Source organism: Eleginops maclovinus, chromosome 16 (genome assembly GCF_036324505.1).
Source record: "Eleginops maclovinus isolate JMC-PN-2008 ecotype Puerto Natales chromosome 16, JC_Emac_rtc_rv5, whole genome shotgun sequence".
NCBI classification, from domain to species: domain Eukaryota; kingdom Metazoa; phylum Chordata; class Actinopteri; order Perciformes; family Eleginopidae; genus Eleginops; species Eleginops maclovinus.
In genome coordinates this window covers 20,881,266-20,900,117 of record NC_086364.1, presented here as the reverse complement: position 1 = coordinate 20,900,117, position 18,852 = coordinate 20,881,266, and the positions used below count along the sequence as shown (strand labels likewise).

The 18,852-nt window shown below is 38.4% G+C and overlaps 1 protein-coding gene across 1 annotated transcript in view; it reads right to left on the bottom strand.

Moving 5' to 3' along the window:
- LOC134878248 (meiosis inhibitor protein 1-like) overlaps positions 1 to 13,558 on the bottom strand; it is a 68,022-nt gene extending 54,464 nt beyond the window's left edge. The window contains exons 1-7 of the mRNA XM_063904158.1: positions 13,499 to 13,558; positions 12,963 to 13,123; positions 12,145 to 12,268; positions 9,148 to 9,198; positions 7,355 to 7,428; positions 6,265 to 6,370; positions 1,683 to 1,892 (exon numbers count right to left, since the gene is read on the bottom strand). Coding sequence (XP_063760228.1) covers positions 1,683 to 1,892; positions 6,265 to 6,370; positions 7,355 to 7,428; positions 9,148 to 9,198; positions 12,145 to 12,268; positions 12,963 to 13,106 — 709 coding nt within the window. The 5' untranslated portion in view covers positions 13,107 to 13,123; positions 13,499 to 13,558. The remainder of the gene's footprint in view (positions 1 to 1,682; positions 1,893 to 6,264; positions 6,371 to 7,354; positions 7,429 to 9,147; positions 9,199 to 12,144; positions 12,269 to 12,962; positions 13,124 to 13,498) is intronic.
- Positions 13,559 to 18,852: the final 5,294 nt, after the last annotated feature.

Genomic DNA, 18,852 nt, shown 5'->3' with positions numbered 1-18,852 from the left:
ACCTCTCTATTGGGATTGATACATCCGTGATAACACACACTTATGAATTCCAGACAATGCCTGAAGTAATAGATGAGAAAATCTTGGGAAAAGGATCCCCTAAAAAGATTTAGCACAAATACAAACTGCACCCAAAACACAATTAATACAAACAATGCAATAGTTGTATATAAGTAAACAATTGTTGCCCAGCAGTGTGGATTGGCAACAAAAGTGCCGACAAAACATAATAAATGTCATAAAAGTTAAAGCAACAATAAAATAAAAAGCACATTTTCATTTTATGCAAATATCTGAAACTCCCTGTTTCTAAAATACAATCCTGAAGAAAAAGTATATTAATCCTTTCTAATTCCTTCATGTTGCTGTGCTCACCGGGGATGGTGAGGGTAAGCTTATTAGGATTAAATCAATTTAAAATTACACAAACAACAACAGCAAAAGCTCAAAGGCAGCTCCTCTAAAGCCAGAGTTAACCAACCTTGAACTCGATTTCAAAAACACCCCGACTCTTTGCCCGAGTTAATTCAGTGATAAAACAACTTCACTCTTCTAGAGGATAATGACTCCATTTGTTTTTTAATAACTCCATTTCGGCCTCTAACGCTGGTGAGGTTATTACCATGATAACTCAGAATTCCTTAAAGACAGCAACTAATATATATAACGTGATACCTCAGAATATTCTCTCGTCCCTCTCACTGTTACAGACGCCCTATGCTTTTTGAGGTTTCCTGTAGTGTGTTATATAGGTTTCTGTGCATGTAAATGGTCTGCAAAGGCCAAAATCACCAAGTTCTCCCTCTCTCTCTCTCTTTCTCTCCTCCCCCAGCCTGAAACGCCTCGATTGGACACCTTTGTAAACTACTGTAACATAACGACATCACCATGTAACACTCGCGCTTCTATTAGCTAGCGCCTCAACACATTGCAATTGATAGGCTAAGCGGTAGACCCATCACAACAGAGCTGGCCAGCTGACCAATCAGAGCAGACTGGGCTCTGGTTTCAGACAGAGGGTGAAAAGAGGAGCTGCAGCACAGGCAGTATGAGAAACATAAAGAGCTTTTTGAACATTGAAGCATGGAGACATGTCCCAGGAGAGACATTGTATTGAAAAACATGAACCTGAAAATAAGCATATTATGTCCGCTTTATGTCAGTTTGGTTCGCTTATATTTATTATTGCAACAAGTCTTTGATTCCCCTTTAAACACTCTTTTATTCCCCATCCTTACTCTCTCCCAGGCAGCTGCTAAGTAAGGTTATGTATCATACATGACAACAAACTCAATGAAAGCCAGTCCCTTCCTTTGTCACTAAACTAGTTGCTGTTCTGCTCAGCTCCAGTTGTAATAACCCCCTCCCCTTATCTTGGCTGGATGATTGTGTTTTTTAAGCTTTGCACGCTGTAGTGATCTTAACAACTTCGAAACTTGAGAAGAGAGCAGCTGAATCTCACTCAGTTAGTGCTTTATAACTCTAAATGAGGCCAGGCATGTTTCATTCGGGCAGCTAATGATGCTCTCAAGTATACTTTTACGCTAAAACAAGGGGAAAAAGTCACAAAACTCGCTCTTCAAACGCTTAGTCATGAAGGGAGTTCAAGAGGAATATTTTAATATAGAATAAACCCTGACTTCGCTCGGGATAACAAAATAAAAAAGATGTTTTTTCCTCACCAACGCAGTTAGTGATGAGTCGGTGGGATCCGGCGTTGGCAAACGTCTGCAGCAACAGGACACACACTCTGTCCCTGATGGCGGGGGGCATGGATAGGGCCGCCGACCCCCCCGCTGTCCCAAACAGTTTGAGCCACACATGCAGGACCGAAGCCTTCAGAGCTTCGTCCGGGTACAGCAAGGCCGAGCAAAGCTGCTCCAGAAGGGGGACTGAGGGAGGGAGACGGGAGATGGATGAGCAAACAAACAGTGGCAGACAAAAGGACGAGGATACAAATGTAATCATGACGAGAAATAGATAAAAATATCTTACTCATCGTTGCAACAAATCAGGTAATGTGAGTGTAATCTAGCTCACAGATCACAGATATTTTAAGATAAATGGGGGCAGACAAAGACACCCAGAGGGAAGTTAAAGGTGGTAAGATGCATCTCTGATAGCAACCAGAGTCAGCATTGGAGGAGAAGTTGCCATGTGGAGAAGAGGATCGAAAGAGAGGCACAGTAAGATGCGATGCAGACAGAGTGAGGGAAGGAGATTAACAACATTGTTATGGGTAGGGTAGGAGTCTCTGCATCCTGCTCTGCAGACAGGAGCCAGAAATTCACGGGTTGGCTCTCTGACAGAGAGAGTGATTCAGAGTGGCAGGAAGGGGGGAAAGACAAAGCTAGTGGGTGAGAGTATGAGACAGATGTGGGGACGGAGAGCCATGCAATAAAGAGTCACAAAAAAGATGGGAAACGAGAGAAACTGAAATAATACAAGTATTTTTGTAGGCCGACCTCAAAGTCTACAATGCAAGCCAATAGGATTTTTCCATTGATTTTCTAATTATAGCAAAAAAAAGCTCTGAGGCAAACTCATGTTTAAGATATTTAAAACTGTTATGATCGTTATAGCGTAAATGCAATCGCTAGAAGTAAAAAGCTAACGTTAAGCTATTAAATAACTTCATGTCGGTAGCATGACTTCAGGTCACCACCGCTAAGCTAAAGGCGGCTAATGTTAGGTGTAATTATGTTGATTTGTCTTAATTAGTCAATTGTTAGCACACAATTCATCTACCACAGCTCAAAAAGCAAGAGAAATGTCAACGTTTTGCTCCGAGCACATCTACAAAACACAGGCCAGTTCAAATAATTGACAAATAGTAGGTAAAGTAAAGCTTTATGCCTACAGCTAAACTCTGCGATTGTAAAGAAGGACGAATATGAGGGCAAAAAATAACCCGACTCTTTTAATGCAAAGATAACCTTGAGCGTTTAAATGACAGCTTTAATAAATACTTGATTTATTTGGGTGCAAATGCTAGGACAAAATAAAACAAATGGAAGGTCAGGCACAGAGAGACAGAGACAGAAGTAGCTAGAGAGGAAAACAAATATAAGAGAGTGTCTTTGAGGTCAGAAATAAACAATGTTTAGGAGCAGGGCAGCGCTGGAGGCTGCAGCCCAGCCGCCCTCTGAAGCACATCAAACCCACGTGAGGCAGGAGAAGCTCCCAGACACGTTTGATTAAACCAAAATATACGAGGCGGCCAGGATGAGAGCCAGGCACAAAGAAAAGAGGGATTGTGGAGGGGGACAGGGGGGAAACGGAGGAGGGAGATAAGACCGCCACAAGCAGAGGATGTAAAGGGAAGAACCCAATTTACAATAAGGGTGGTAGAAGGCAAGAGGAAAATAAAAGCCTACCTGGTTTTCTTTGACCTATTTTAAGATATACAGACACTGAGACCTAAAGTAATAACGATAACATGTTGTGTTTTTGCTTTCTTTAATAAGAGAAACATGAAAAGTTAATTATTCTATCACGCGCAACGTGTTGGGAGTGCTAGCCCATAGAAGCGTGAGTGTTACATAGTGATGTCTCTCTGTTACGGGGGTAAACGAGGGAGTCCAATGGAGGCGTTTCAGGCAGGGGGAGGGGAGTGTGTGGGAGAGAAACTACCTCTGGAGGGAACACAGGGATTTTAGCCTTTGCAGACCATTTACATGCACTCAAACCTAAAGTATATAACACACTACTTTTAACAAGTAGTTTTAGTTTGGTACTTGAATGCCAATACTTGGATGAAGAACTTTTACTTGTTACTAAGTCTTTTTAACAATTTAGTATTGCTTCTTTCACTTATAGATCTGAGTACTGACTACAGTATTTCGCTGTTGTTTTGGACCCAGCCCTATAGTATAAACCCCCTTCAAGCCCAAATCATTTTGGTGGTATTCATGCCTTCCTCTCTTTCAGATGCCAGCACCGTAATAAAGCTAGAAGTGCAGCATGATCTGCCAAAATGATGCATTAGTGTACTGTTATCAGAGATATGATGTCCCTAATGACTTAACCTGTCACAAACACTGAAGACTGTGCTCTTCCCTCCCTTATCAGCCTTGTTATCGGTCTGCCTTCCTCTTTCCTTATCCCATTAATGCTTCATCTTCCCTCCCTGCTCACTCAATTTGTCTGTATCCAATCTCAGTGAGGACCTAAGGGAGTAAGGGAGGAGGGGAAAAGAGAGAATATGAGGCAGAGGAAAGTGAAAGGGTGAGAAAAACAGAGGGGTTAATCAGCTTGATAGACAGACAGCGAGTCAGAGGCAGAGGAGGATGTGTTTGGGTGCTCTGGGCTCCGTGTTGTCATTGCCGCGCTGTTGTCATTAGTCCAAACAGCCCCACAGAGACGTGTTGAGTGACAGGCCGCAGACAGACACACACAGTCAATAGTGGCAGCCCACATCTTGCATCAGCATCCAAACAACTCACCGCTACCTTTGGGAGGCTCAGGGAGGCTGGTGGAGCTCATGAAAATACATGAAGGTGAACACAGGTAGCATAGCAAATAAAAACACCATGCTGCTTATTTGGCTGAAATTCACACTTGAAAAACAGACACACTAAAACACACTCTTGAAGTTAATTACGGGTGCTGAACAGAGAGGAGTAACGCTAATTATATCTGGGAGCCTTTTATGCATTTTATGGAAAATGAGGACAGAGAAAAAGAAACCTCTATTATTTTTTATGTATTTAACTATATTATTAAATATGTTATTATATTATATTATATATATGTTTATTTGTATTATTAATTATATTTATTTATATTTAAGATGATTTTTTATGTATTTAACTATATTATTAAATATGCTATTATATTATATATATATGTTTATTTGTATTATTAATTATATATTTATTTATATTATTTGTATTATTAATTATATATATTTATTTATATTTAAGATTATTTTTTATGTTATTTTTATTACCATTGAATGTTTGTTTTAATTAATTTAATGACTGTGATTTCATGTCAGACGTTGCCTTCTGCGTATAATTATTCAATGTAGCATAATTATCATGGACATTTATCGGTTTTTGTGTGTCGTATTAAATTACAACAGACCATGGTTTGAAAAAGAAGAATTAAATAGACTTTTATGTTTTAAGTTTTTGTCTCAACTGTATTTACTTTTATTTAGTGATGTCATGTCAGTCTTCATAATTTCATTTCTATTAAAGCATTGTCGTCATGTACTCTTTTTATTGTTGATTTATGTGTGTCTATTTAGAAGACCAATAAAAACACTGGTTAAAAATAGAGGGGAGTCGCGGTTCATTAAGTAGACCGACAACATACAGGTGGTTGTAGCAGAAATCAAATGGGGGCAGTTGTGAGTGGGAGGTGTTCTGACTTGCTTCCCTGCAGTATTGCACATAGATATGAAGATAGAAATATATATTGGCAATTTCAGGGGAGAGGTTGGATGTTTTTGTAACTTTTGAAGCTTTTTTCAGCTGGAGTGGCATTGGCAATACAGATAGAATGTAAAGTATCTCTCTGCAGCCGGAGCGTAATTGAAAAGCTCATTGCAGCTAGTGAGATTCAATTGAGAGAGTGAAGGGGAGAGGATATGAGGAATACAGTTTTTTCCCCCCGATTTCTCATGAGTAGAAAGAGCGGAGCAAGGGGAAGACTATTTCAAAAGTGGACCCAAAAGCTAACACTTCCATGCATTAGGGATGCAACAGAAAAGGTCAGCAGTGATTGAATTTGGGTTTTCCCTGCGCACACAGAATGAGGGATGCTGAAGATTAAATATGGTCCTATATCTTTCTCTTGCTTTCGAAGTTTTTTTGTGTGTTGGAACAGTTAAGATAAACATGGGATCTCACCCTATCCAAACCTACATTTTCCTCCCTTTTGCTGTCTCCGTTTTTCCGCAAAACAACTCTCTAAATGTCAATCTGTCAGTACTGACATCACCGTTGTGTCCAGTATCAACAAACTTAACAACGCACAATGTGCTTTTACGAGTGTGTTCTTTAAGCTTGTTCAAATGCAAAATATGGCAAAGTGAACAGTGAGTAGCCTGTTGCCTTCATGTTCATTCATTCGTGGAAAGCTGGACACCTCTCACACATGTACAGAACAAAGCAATGTTGTCACCAAAGCAGACTCTAACACTCACCATTTTTCAGCTTTAGTGCATCCTGATTAATAAGGACCATTTTTCATGATCGAAGTATAGATTACACACTCATTATAGCTGTCACATAACAACTGTGAAATGTGTCTCACCATACTGGGTCACCAGACTCTGGGCCACGTTGGGGATTGCTTCCACCAGGTTCCCCAAAAAGGTGAAGGTGGGCAGGAAACTCTTCATATTGAGCTGGTCACTCAGCTGGGCAGGGAATGCACAAATTAAGAAATAATGAATATACAACAATGTAAAGCTTCACAGAGACAGGCCATGACAGTGTCGGATGATTTAAATCTACGCTTTTGGGGCAGACGCCGAAGCAAGCTCTTGACGCACCAATACAGTGGCCCTAACTCGGAGAATTGACTTAGCATTTAAGCACTTTTGGGTCCGCTAGTCTTGAAGTCAATGATTTTCGTTATATGCCTGAAATAGGGTCTGAGATTAACTCAAGCTAAATAGACTTTCACATTTTGTTCTACAACATTAAGTACAACAGTAAAATCCCCACTGGTGAATGTCGGAAGCTTTAACATGTCTTAAAAATGGCGGTTGCTGTTTTAATGACACTACTAAACGGTCATCAGGCCGAACCACTAGCTGCCGTTAGCATAGCGGTGGTGACATGAAGTCATGTGACCGTGCTGTAGTTCCTTCATAGCCTGACCTTAGCTTTTTACTTCATCACTTTTAGTCGAGTGAGCACTTGCCATGCTAACTTCTGTGTTGGCCTGAAAAACAACTCCTCCAGTTACCTTTCCACTTCTTTTTGGATGTTAATCTGAGAATTGTCATGTATTGTCTTTCTGAACACAGAAAGCCAACAGGCTCGTGACAAAAGTGTTCCTTAAATACATGTCCTTGAAATGTTCTAATCAGGCTCTATTGAAGCAGCTGTCTGCACCTCCACCTCCTGATATATCTCGCTGTCATCACCAGTTTATACAGCTTTATTACTTTCCAGCTGCGGCTTCGGCTGTTGAATGAGGCTTTTCCACGACTGCCTTCCCCAGAGGTGACAAAACAGCAAAAGGGGGAGAGGAACACACTCTCTGTTCACTAAACAACCCACGGGAAGCTTGTTCGATTTCACACGCGCTGGTAAATATTTTAAGATGTTGATACGTGTTCTGCATCTGCATGTGTAGATGAGTGGGCGTGTTGCTCTAAATGTGTTTGCCTCACCTGTTTGTGTATCTCCTCCAAAACAAAACGGTATGACAGCTCGCTCTGGACCTCCAACAGCAGCTGAACCAGCACTGATACACACAAAGACACACACAAACGTATGTATTTATACCGACACAGCATCGAACACAACAGAGCCTCATTAAATAAACATCATTCAGTAAAGTTTCCCAGGAGAAACTCAAGGTATTTGTTTTCAAAATTAATGAGTTGTGTTTTTAGTTGTTTGTTTGATGAGAAACTGTGATGATGTGTGTCGCACATTAAGGCCGGTCCACATAGCGCCTTTTTCCAAGCGTTAGCATCTTTTTAATGAGAAAAGAGTGCATGCTGCCTCGAGAAAAAGCAGCCGCTTGAAGTTAAAAAACATTTCAGGTTTTGTAGAAAACGGCAGAAGACGTCGCTGTATACATTGGGAGGAAACGTTTATTTTTTACCCTTTTTTTATGACGGGAAAACTGTGATAAAGACTGAAAAGCTCTCTTGTTTGAGACGATAGGTCAGGGGGGCACTGGATGCTGCCGCCGGTGGAAAATAAATTCCACCAGGGGAATGCTAGCCGGTCTTACAACAGCGGTCAAACGCTGATGAGATGTTGGGGTTAATAATTAAAGAAGCCCTGGCAGCGGGTTTTAGATTAAACGTGTCCCTCCAAGAAAAGCGCGATGTGTACACATGCCCTTAGGGATTATGGGACTACTTTTGTTTTGATCAAATGCCACCAGAGGTTCTGTTGTCGTAACCTGAAGTATTACGTGCAGGTTTAGCTCTGCACTTATTATGTGGGCTTCTTCACATCTTCCCCTTCTTTTTTTCCACACACACACACACACACACCATTATTTATAGGGCTCAACATCTCTTCTTCACACATTCTCTGTGCACACAGCAAAAGCAGTGTCAAATTTTAAGCTCTGTACTATTACAGCTAAATGCACCCTAAGGCGTTTCCAGACGGCTACCATAAAATCATTCTGTCATTTGCACTTAGCAAAACATTTTTTTGCATTTGTGCAGACTTAGCTGCAAGTGAGACAAATCCACTTTGCTCTAAAAACAAGTTTCAAGTTCAATGAGAGGCCGACATTAAGGCAGAATCCGCTTAGCTAATCGTTAAATACAAAGAAGAAGTAACTGCAAATTGTTGCAGTGAATAAATAGGAGAGAATTAAGGCCAAAGCCCTCACAAATGTTACAATAAGAAACATGTGGGGTTGATGTAAGATCACCTTAGTAACCAGCAGTGACCGGTAACAGTCACAGAGAGTTCTTGTGTAAGAGTCTTTGATAAAGAGAGACTCATAGCCTGTGTGTCTTTCTGTGTGAGTGCACACAGAAAAAATGTAATGTGTGTAATCTGAATAGGGTATATGCAGTGGTGGAAGAAGTACTACAATACTTTACTTAAGTAAAAGTAGAAGTACCACAGTGCAGAAATACTCTGTTACAAGTTAAAGTCCTGCAAGTAAAAGTACTAGTTTGGTAGAATGGCTACTTCCATATATATATACACATTACAGAACTATTATAGTAAGTGTTATACCTATAATGATTGATGCATTACATTGCACACTACTTACATTTTGACACTGCTAAAGGATTTTAGCCCTTGCAGACCATTTGCATGCACATAAACCCATATAACACACTACAGGAAAGGGAAAACCCCAAAAGGCTTAACAGGGCTTCTTTAAATACAGTACATGTACTTAGTTACTACCACTGGTGTTTGGGGGCATGCACATGCACACACATTTAATATTCAAACCACAAAGAGGCATCTGTTTTACCTTGATCCACCTTTTCCAGAGTGGCCTGATCTTCCACAGTGTGAAGCATCCCTGTGGAGAGGAAATAGTGACAGGCTACTTTGATTTGATTCAAGAGGCAACTTCACAAACCCACTTTGTTGTTCAGAGGTCTCACAGAGGCACAGCAAGTAAACAAAAGCTAATCAATGACATGAATAAAAAACATTATTTTCATTGAAAGCTATAAGCTCATTTCTATCTGCACTTTCATCATGATCATAATGCACAAAGGTCACATCTGATGCATATTGGGTAGGTTTTGCAGGATTTTCCACAACATGTAAGAGCAGAAAAAGCCATGTCATGAAGAAAAGTTTGCAAGTTATTAAACAACAAGTGTTATGGCATTTAATCAATACTACCCACAATGTTTAGTAGGGGATATGAGAGGCATATGTTACCTTGTATTACCCTCTCATCGGCACCTGGTGAAGCTCAGTTCAGCAGACCAAACCCACAAGCAGCATAATGACTTTTCTAATGTGTTGTCACGTTGGTCAGGGCTTATATATCCTCTCATTTCACTAATTTGATTAGAGCTCAAATGGCGTAATACTTCATGCTGCAATAACCAGGTGAATTGGTACAGAGAGGCGCAATAGTCTGTAATATCCTCTGATGAGGATGGGTTTAAAACCAACTGAGGTGTACTTAAAGCTGGTGCAGAGAGAGAATGTATTAAACTAACACAGCGGTGCTTTTTACCTTCCATCCTTATATAATACCATATCCTATAGAGGGTTCAATGTACTGAGGATGATGTACTGCCAGACAAGTATTAAACACAACACACTGGTGAGGGAATGAGTCCTAAACACGGGAATGAGTTTTGGCACTTCCGAGTTCCCTAGTTTTGGCAGTGAAGGTGAAATCATGTGACAGTCATATAGTTTGTTTATAGCTTAAAACTAGCCTGCAACAATCAGCTGCTCCCTCAAAGCTTCTCATCAATCACAAGTTGTGTCATAATAATGTAATCATGCAGTTTAAAGGTCTCCTATTATGCTATATCTGAACAATATATTGTAGGGCAACATCTATACAAAACATGTCTGTGAAGTGTTTTGCTCAAAATACCAAACAGATCCCCATCCCCCTCTATTTCAGCCCTGTTCCTGAAGTGCTGATTCTGTGACTGTCGCTTTAAATTTGAGCTGAGCTGAAGCTGGCCACGTCCCTTTGCAGTGTCATGATCTCTCTGTCTGAGAGAAGTTTCTACCGGAGAAACTCAGCTGAACGCTGCAGTGATTAAACTCCATATTATGTTCCAAACCACATCAAGCATTATTTCTGAAACACTTCTCAGTGTTTACCACTAGAACAGAGACATTATATATATTATATAAACAACAACTCTAAGTCCCTCCTGCAGACAACCTGCACAGACACACAGAGGTGCTGCAGGGGGGTTCAGCTCGCTGACTGTACATGGGGGGCGATAGGTTGAGACGTGTCACGTGGGCGGGACGTTGCCAGGAGTTCAATGTAAAGCCAGCCCACATTTCCGATATGACGTCATATCTGCAGCAAATCTGGATCAGCTCGTTTGTACCCCCGTTTTTAGAGATGTGGGTAAGGAGGAAAAGAGAGAGGGTTGTATTTTCTGACACTTTGTGAGTCTCCTTACACACCGGGGATGTTTATGCATAAAAGATAGCAAAAAGTGCATTTTGCACAATAGGGGACCTTTAATACTCTGCTCAGTCAGCAAAGAAACAAAGCTGTCCACTTTAATCCATGTCAGTGATTTCCAGATTGTCAATTAGATACATAGTTAGATTATGAAATAGCACACATTTGATTTTATGCAGCTGTAGAGGAGGAACGTCAATCACATTAACGGGAACAAAATGTAATTCAGTACTAATAGCAAATATCTTCCCAGTAAATGTAAGGCATTAGAATAATCCGCAGAAGTGTGTACTTTAATTATGCCTAACATGAAAGAAAAAGCAGAATGTCAACTCTATTATCCATATCAATCTATTTTTAACTGTGTGGAAAAATGGTGGATATTTCTGTGTTGTACAGCTCGGGTAACAAGATTACATCTACTGTCTCCATTCTTCTGTCTGACCTTTAGGAGGAGAAGTGATATGACTGCAGCACCGGCACAACTGTGGACTGACAGAGGGGAAATTAATAACAGGAAGTAAAGTTTTATAAGCAAACTCAAGAAAACTACATGTCCGAAACAAGTTGTGCTGGTTAGAGATGTAATACGGAATGGAGAATGCTTACACTTACTGTTGATTCTACTTACAAACACGAACATGAGACGACTAAATGTCATCACAGTGAACATTAGCCTCCTTTAGCTTAGTCGTGGTGACGTGAAGTCACGTGTTTGCAACCGATCTTATTTTCTGCAATATTCCAAAATCCAATAAAAAGTCACAATGCCTTATGTCGAGGCGGTGCTGATTTCTGGGTCAGCTTACAAAAAGAAATCATCCTCTACACCCAGCAGTGTAGGATGAAACAGGATCAAAAGAGATTACTCCACCAATAAACTGTTCTGTCGGCTGGCAGACGGTACCCAGCATCTGTACCAAGACCATCAGAATTAGGGACAGTTGAATACCAAAGGCCATAATAATCTTCAACTCCTAAGCTCTTTGAAGTGCCACCACTTACATATGTTTATAATACACACATTTGTTAATTCTACATTAACCAAATATTTATATTATATTGCAGTCTGTTTTATCTTTTTCAATTTTATTCTGCATTTTTAACCGACCGTTACGTCTCTTGCACTATTATATTGTACTACTTTTATTTATTTGTATGTCTTAATAGTATGTTGCAATATCGGTGAAGCCTGGCACTTCAGATTTTCATTGCCAAAAACTATGCTGTTGCTATTGTGCATGTGACAGTAAAGCCTTTGGATCATCTTGATGTATAAGCTTACTCTAATAAGTCCAGTACCCGCTATTCCTTCCCTCACAGATTAATGTGACTGTTTCTCACCCAGTATAGAAGCTGTGAATTGCATAGAGGCTCGGTGGTCCTTTCCGAGCAGGTCTCTCAGGGCCCTCGGAGCACACTTCAGCACCCCGCTGATTCCAGACAAGACAAAAGACTTCTTCACAGACTGCACACCACAAACAGAGGGGGGGATAGGAGATGTAAGTCAAGCAGAGAATGTGATAAGATATTTTTACTTAAGTAGCATACTACAATGTAAATATACTCAGATACCAGTAAAAGTCAGAAATTCAAAACGTACTCAAGTAGTCATATAACAAAAGTACAAGTACACATTATGTAGTATAGCCAATTTCATTCTATTCTGCATAACAAGTATTTTTACTTTTGATACTTGAAAGTACATCTAGCTGATACCTAAAATAGGCCATTGTACAGAATTAGTACTTGTATGTGTGGTACTTCACGTACCTTATGATGTTCATACTTTTGTCCTTTGAAATCAGGACTTTTACTTGTATTAGTACTTTTACTTCAGTAATTGATTGAGTACTTCGTCCAACACTGCCTACCATCATGTCAATAACAATTCATAAATATTATGTATTGCCTAATCAGTAAAGTAACAAGAAACGAAAGATAACTGTCTAAGAAGATATAGAGGAGTTCAAGCTTCAATACTGGCTCCCAAAATGTAGTAGAAGTATTAAGTAACAAACATTTAAAATACTTAGATTACATTAACATTGTTATTTAATAAAGTACTTGAGTAAATGTACTTCACTACATTCCACCACTGAAAACAGGTGAGTGCTTCCTCCAGTACTGGTTAAAAACGATTTAGTGATGTTATTTCTCACCGATATATCTTCACTATTTAACATCTCTACAATGCAGGCCACACACAGCTGCATCCCGCCCCCCTCCGCAGGCCCCAGCCGGCCGCTCCACTTCGGGTCGTGTTTGAAGTGGTTCATATCAGAAATAATATCGAGGCCTGTCATGTTGGTCTTTACACCTGCTGAAACAGAAAATGCACACAATGTTTCTCGCTAGCTATCGCTAAGCTAACTAGCTATCGCTAAGCTAACTAGCTAACGCTAAGCTAACTAGCTAACGCTAAACTAACAGGCTACACATGAAATCAGGGGTACAAAAATCACAATAAATAAATACAAAATGCAGTTTCATATTTCAGATTATATACTTAAAAATGTAAAAAATGTTCATAATTTAGCTAATGCTAAGCTAGCTAATAATCAAACTGCGTCATAATCTCAAAAACGATGTCAGTTGTTGACACGCCAACTTTGTTTTTAAAGTTATACCTAAATATGCCAAGTACTTTTTAAAACGCTATAACAAAAAATACATATAATAAATTAATTTAACTTACCATGAAACTCTCAAATGATAAAGAAAAGAAAGTCCATACAACTAGTAAAGAATAAGAAAGTGGCGCTTTTCTTATGCAGTTTTTTTTTTTAATCTCCAAACTTTATTGAACAAAAAAATTACAATCATCGTACAAAAAAATAACGGCAAAATAAAATCAAATACTTGGCCTCAGTTAGAAAAGTATTTACTATATATCTATTTTAGTAAAAGTCTAATTGACTTGGGTAAAATGAAAAAGCCCAATAATTATATAGAGATAGATATTTGATATTCAAAATATACCAAACATAAATTACAATCACAGTACTTTTTTGTAACTATATGCCTATGTTATAACTGTACTGACAAGATAAGTATTCTAAGTTGAAGTAAAATGTAGATTTAGAAAATAGAAAGACATAGCATATATAAATGATTTATACAGATAAATATAGATATAGATAAGATTTCAAATATAAGCCTGGACTGAGGAAGTACTTCGACCAAGATTTGTTTTACTATTATCTGACATTTTAATTACCTAACAATTAAGGTTTCAAGGTTTCAAGGTTTCAAGGTTTTATTTGTCATATGCACAGCAGATACAGCATATATGTTGGCAATGAAAATCTTATGTCGCGTGCTCCTCCAACAACTCAACATACATGGTGCAAATAACATAAATAAAATAGTGCAAAAAGAGAGAAGAATATTTACAGTAACAACAATAAAGATTTCAGGATGTGAAATATATACATATGTGGAATACATTGAGAGTATTTAAATACTTGTGGAATGAGGAGGTATGGGCAGATGCATATATTATGTATAGCAGATGTATATGGCAGATATGTATAATATATAGATATGTGTACTATAAACAGATATGTATGGCAGATGTGTATAATATATATATGTATGTGTGTAAAAAGATGTGAGTAGACATTCACACAGCTCAGGAGTTCAGCAGTCTTATAGCCTGTGGTATAAAACTGTCTCTGAGTCTGGTGGTCTTGGTCCGGATGCTGCGGTACCGTCTGCCAGACGGCAGCAGACAGAACAGATTGTTGCTGGGGTGATGGAGGTCCTTTAATATCCTACCGGCCTTCTTCCTACACCGCTGGGTGTAGAGGTCCACCATGGATGGCAGCTCCGTCCTGGTGATGTGCTGAGCAGTTTTCACCACCCTCTGTAGAGTCTTACTGTTGAGGAGCTCGAGACACGGCAGCCATCCACGGCAGCCATCCTCGGCGCCATCTTGCTCATATCTTTATTAATCGGAATACTTTAATTATTTATGGAATAACACAATATTAGAAGAAATTTAAAACAACAAAAATAGTTAATATATTTAATATTATATACATAACAAGATAAAGTAAGAATGTGCAACAAATATTTGTAATAAAATAAAATGATATATATATATATTTAAATTAAAATCTGCTATTAAATAATCTGCAGATAGTGTATGTACTTTACCCCAGTACTCTACAAACCCCACTTCTTCTTCACAGACTGCACACCACAAACAGAGGGGGGGATAGGAGATGTAAGTCAAGCAGAGAATGTGATAAGATATTTTTACTTAAGTAGCATACTACAATGTAAATATACTCAGATACCAGTAAAAGTCAGAAATTCAAAACGTACTCAAGTAGTCATATAACAAAAGTACAAGTACACATTATGTAGTATAGCCAATTTCATTCTATTCTGCATAACAAGTATTTTTACTTTTGATACTTGAAAGTACATCTAGCTGATACCTAAAATAGGCCATTGTACAGAATTAGTACTTGTATGTGTGGTACTTCACGTACCTTATGATGTTCATACTTTTGTCCTTTGAAATCAGGACTTTTACTTGTATTAGTACTTTTACTTCAGTAATTGATTGAGTACTTCGTCCAACACTGCCTACCATCATGTCAATAACAATTCATAAATATTATGTATTGCCTAATCAGTAAAGTAACAAGAAACGAAAGATAACTGTCTAAGAAGATATAGAGGAGTTCAAGCTTCAATACTGGCTCCCAAAATGTAGTAGAAGTATTAAGTAACAAACATTTAAAATACTTAGATTACATTAACATTGTTATTTAATAAAGTACTTGAGTAAATGTACTTCACTACATTCCACCACTGAAAACAGGTGAGTGCTTCCTCCAGTACTGGTTAAAAACGATTTAGTGATGTTATTTCTCACCGATATATCTTCACTATTTAACATCTCTACAATGCAGGCCACACACAGCTGCATCCCGCCCCCCTCCGCAGGCCCCAGCCGGCCGCTCCACTTCGGGTCGTGTTTGAAGTGGTTCATATCAGAAATAATATCGAGGCCTGTCATGTTGGTCTTTACACCTGCTGAAACAGAAAATGCACACAATGTTTCTCGCTAGCTATCGCTAAGCTAACTAGCTATCGCTAAGCTAACTAGCTAACGCTAAGCTAACTAGCTAACGCTAAACTAACAGGCTACACATGAAATCAGGGGTACAAAAATCACAATAAATAAATACAAAATGCAGTTTCATATTTCAGATTATATACTTAAAAATGTAAAAAATGTTCATAATTTAGCTAATGCTAAACTAGCTAATAATCAAACTGCGTCATAATCTCAAAAACGATGTCAGTTGTTGACACGCCAACTTTGTTTTTAAAGTTATACCTAAATATGCCAAGTACTTTTTAAAACGCTATAACAAAAAATACATATAATAAATTAATTTAACTTACCATGAAACTCTCAAATGATAAAGAAAAGAAAGTCCATACAACTAGTAAAGAATAAGAAAGTGGCGCATTTCTTATGCAGTTTTTTTTTTTAATCTCCAAACTTTATTGAACAAAAAAATTACAATCATCGTACAAAAAAATAACGGCAAAATAAAATCAAATACTTGGCCTCAGTTAGAAAAGTATTTACTATATATCTATTTTAGTAAAAGTCAAATTGACTTGGGTAAAATGAAAAAGCCCAATAATTATATAGAGATAGATATTTGATATTCAAAATATACCAAACATAAATTACAATCACAGTACTTTTTTGTAACTATATGCCTATGTTATAACTGTACTGACAAGATAAGTATTCTAAGTTGAAGTAAAATGTAGATTTAGAAAATAGAAAGACATAGCATATATAAATGATTTATACAGATAAATATAGATATAGATAAGATTTCAAATACCCTCTAATATATTTTGAAGAATATTTTAACCATATTTAGCCTCCTTTTGTTGTAGACCTATATTTTGAATAAAATGGGGCATAAAGTGTACTTAAAGTGCAACTATAACACTTCATTATTGCATGGAACTAATACAATGTTTGTTTCACACCACACACTCAATGATTGGTTAGGATGGAAGTTATTTCAGATGTTTTGACTGTTGGAAGTGATTGGAAAACAAGCAGAAATTAAATAAATGTGCTGAATTTATAGTTTCATTAACCTGAATTTCATTTTACTATAACGAAGGGCCTGCAACTGTCACTTCTTTAGGGTTTTGTTTCTCCATTGTTGTTATCAAAAGACTCTAGAGTTCAAGGGTAGACTGATATCTTACATTTGAGCCAAATCCATTCAGAATCTTTAAGACAATTTTTCTATATCAATGTATCCTCCAGTGTAGTTCACTGCTGTACACCATGCTGTGAGTGTATGTGTGAGTTTGCTCTGCAGTATCACGCCACAGTGAGGGCCACAATTTGGTTATCGCCATGACAACAAGAACCTCTTTGGAACTGAGCAACAATCTGATGACAAGAGTGTGGAGGCGTGTATCAACCACTAGCACCACGTCAATTACTAATATCCCTCCCCACTTCTCTTTAAACAGACCTCTCTGCACACAGCGTAGTGCACGGTATGAAGAGCTGCCGGAGTGTGTGTTTCTTTGTGCATGGGTGTGTGTGTGTGTGTGTGTGTGTGTGTGTGTGTGTGTGTGTGTGTGTGTGTGTGTGTGTGTGTGTGTGTGTGTGTGTGTGTGTGTGTGTGTGTGTGTGTGTGCAGTATGCTAATCCGTCCTAGTTTCAGTGTGCAATATGTGTCGCCTTTGACAAATGGGAGGCTGTGTTATAGGACCGGCAAGTGAAAAGACCTAAGACAAGCAGGTGGAAAATATTTGTTTCCAAATCTTCCATTTGTGCTCAGACAGGACCTAAATCCTTCCGTCTCAGAGTTTATTGGCCCCTGAGAGAGAGAAACTGACACAGAAAGTAACAGAGAGCCCCTCTCAGTGCTCAGGTGGGAGTCGATGCATATCTGTCAACTTTATTTGACAACTACTGCACAGACACAATTCTTTAGGGGCCAATAAACCCAAAGACAAATGGATTCAGCCTCTGTCCAAGCATAAGCGGAGTCTTAACAAGGTTTTATTTGTCATATGCACAGCAGATACAGCGTATATGTTGGCAATGAAAATCTCATGTCGCGTGCTCCTCCAACAACTCAACATAACATGCAAGCAGTGCTGGGCCTTTGCTTTGCTCTCATTCGACTTCATATATCTTAAACCACATCCTGTAGCCCCTTCACAAACCTACAAACATCATACAGTAATAGATTAAGAAACCCTTTCAGTGACATCACTGGAGGTGTTTAACAACTCTAACTTTTTCCAGTCACCAACCCACACTTTGTCACACCATCACTCCGCTCACCAACGTAGTGTTTCCAGTGACAATGACATTTACAAGTCATTAAGTAGCTAAACTAGTTTTTGCAAAGGATATTATAATTTGCCTACTGAACCACTGCAAGCCTGCAGGCTACATATTCATCTACAGTAGAGACTGACAACATGTTGCAGGTGTGTGTTGTCTGCTAAACTGCTTCTATGCCAAGAAACAATCAATAATATTACCTCAGTCAATATAATCATTAATTGTTTTGATAACTGTTTAGGTAATTGTTCATGCTAAAAGGTCAGAAATGCTGTTTTCTCTTGTTTTTATATTATAAAATATAAAATAATATATTTTTCATTCAAAAATATAAGCCTGGACTGAGGAAGTACTTCGACCAAGATTTGTTTTACTATTATCTGACATTTTAATTACCTAACAATTAAGGTTTCAAGGTTTCAAGGTTTCAAGGTTTTATTTGTCATATGCACAGCAGATACAGCGTATATGTTGGCAATGAAAATGTTATGTCGCATGCTCCTCCAACAACTCAACATACATGGTGCAAATAACATAAATAAAATAGTGCAAAAAGAGAGAAGAATATTTACAGTAACAACAATAAAGATTTGAGGATGTGAAATATATACATATGTGGAATACATTGAGAGTATTTAAATACTTGTGGAATGAGGAGGTATGGGCAGATGCATATATTATGTATA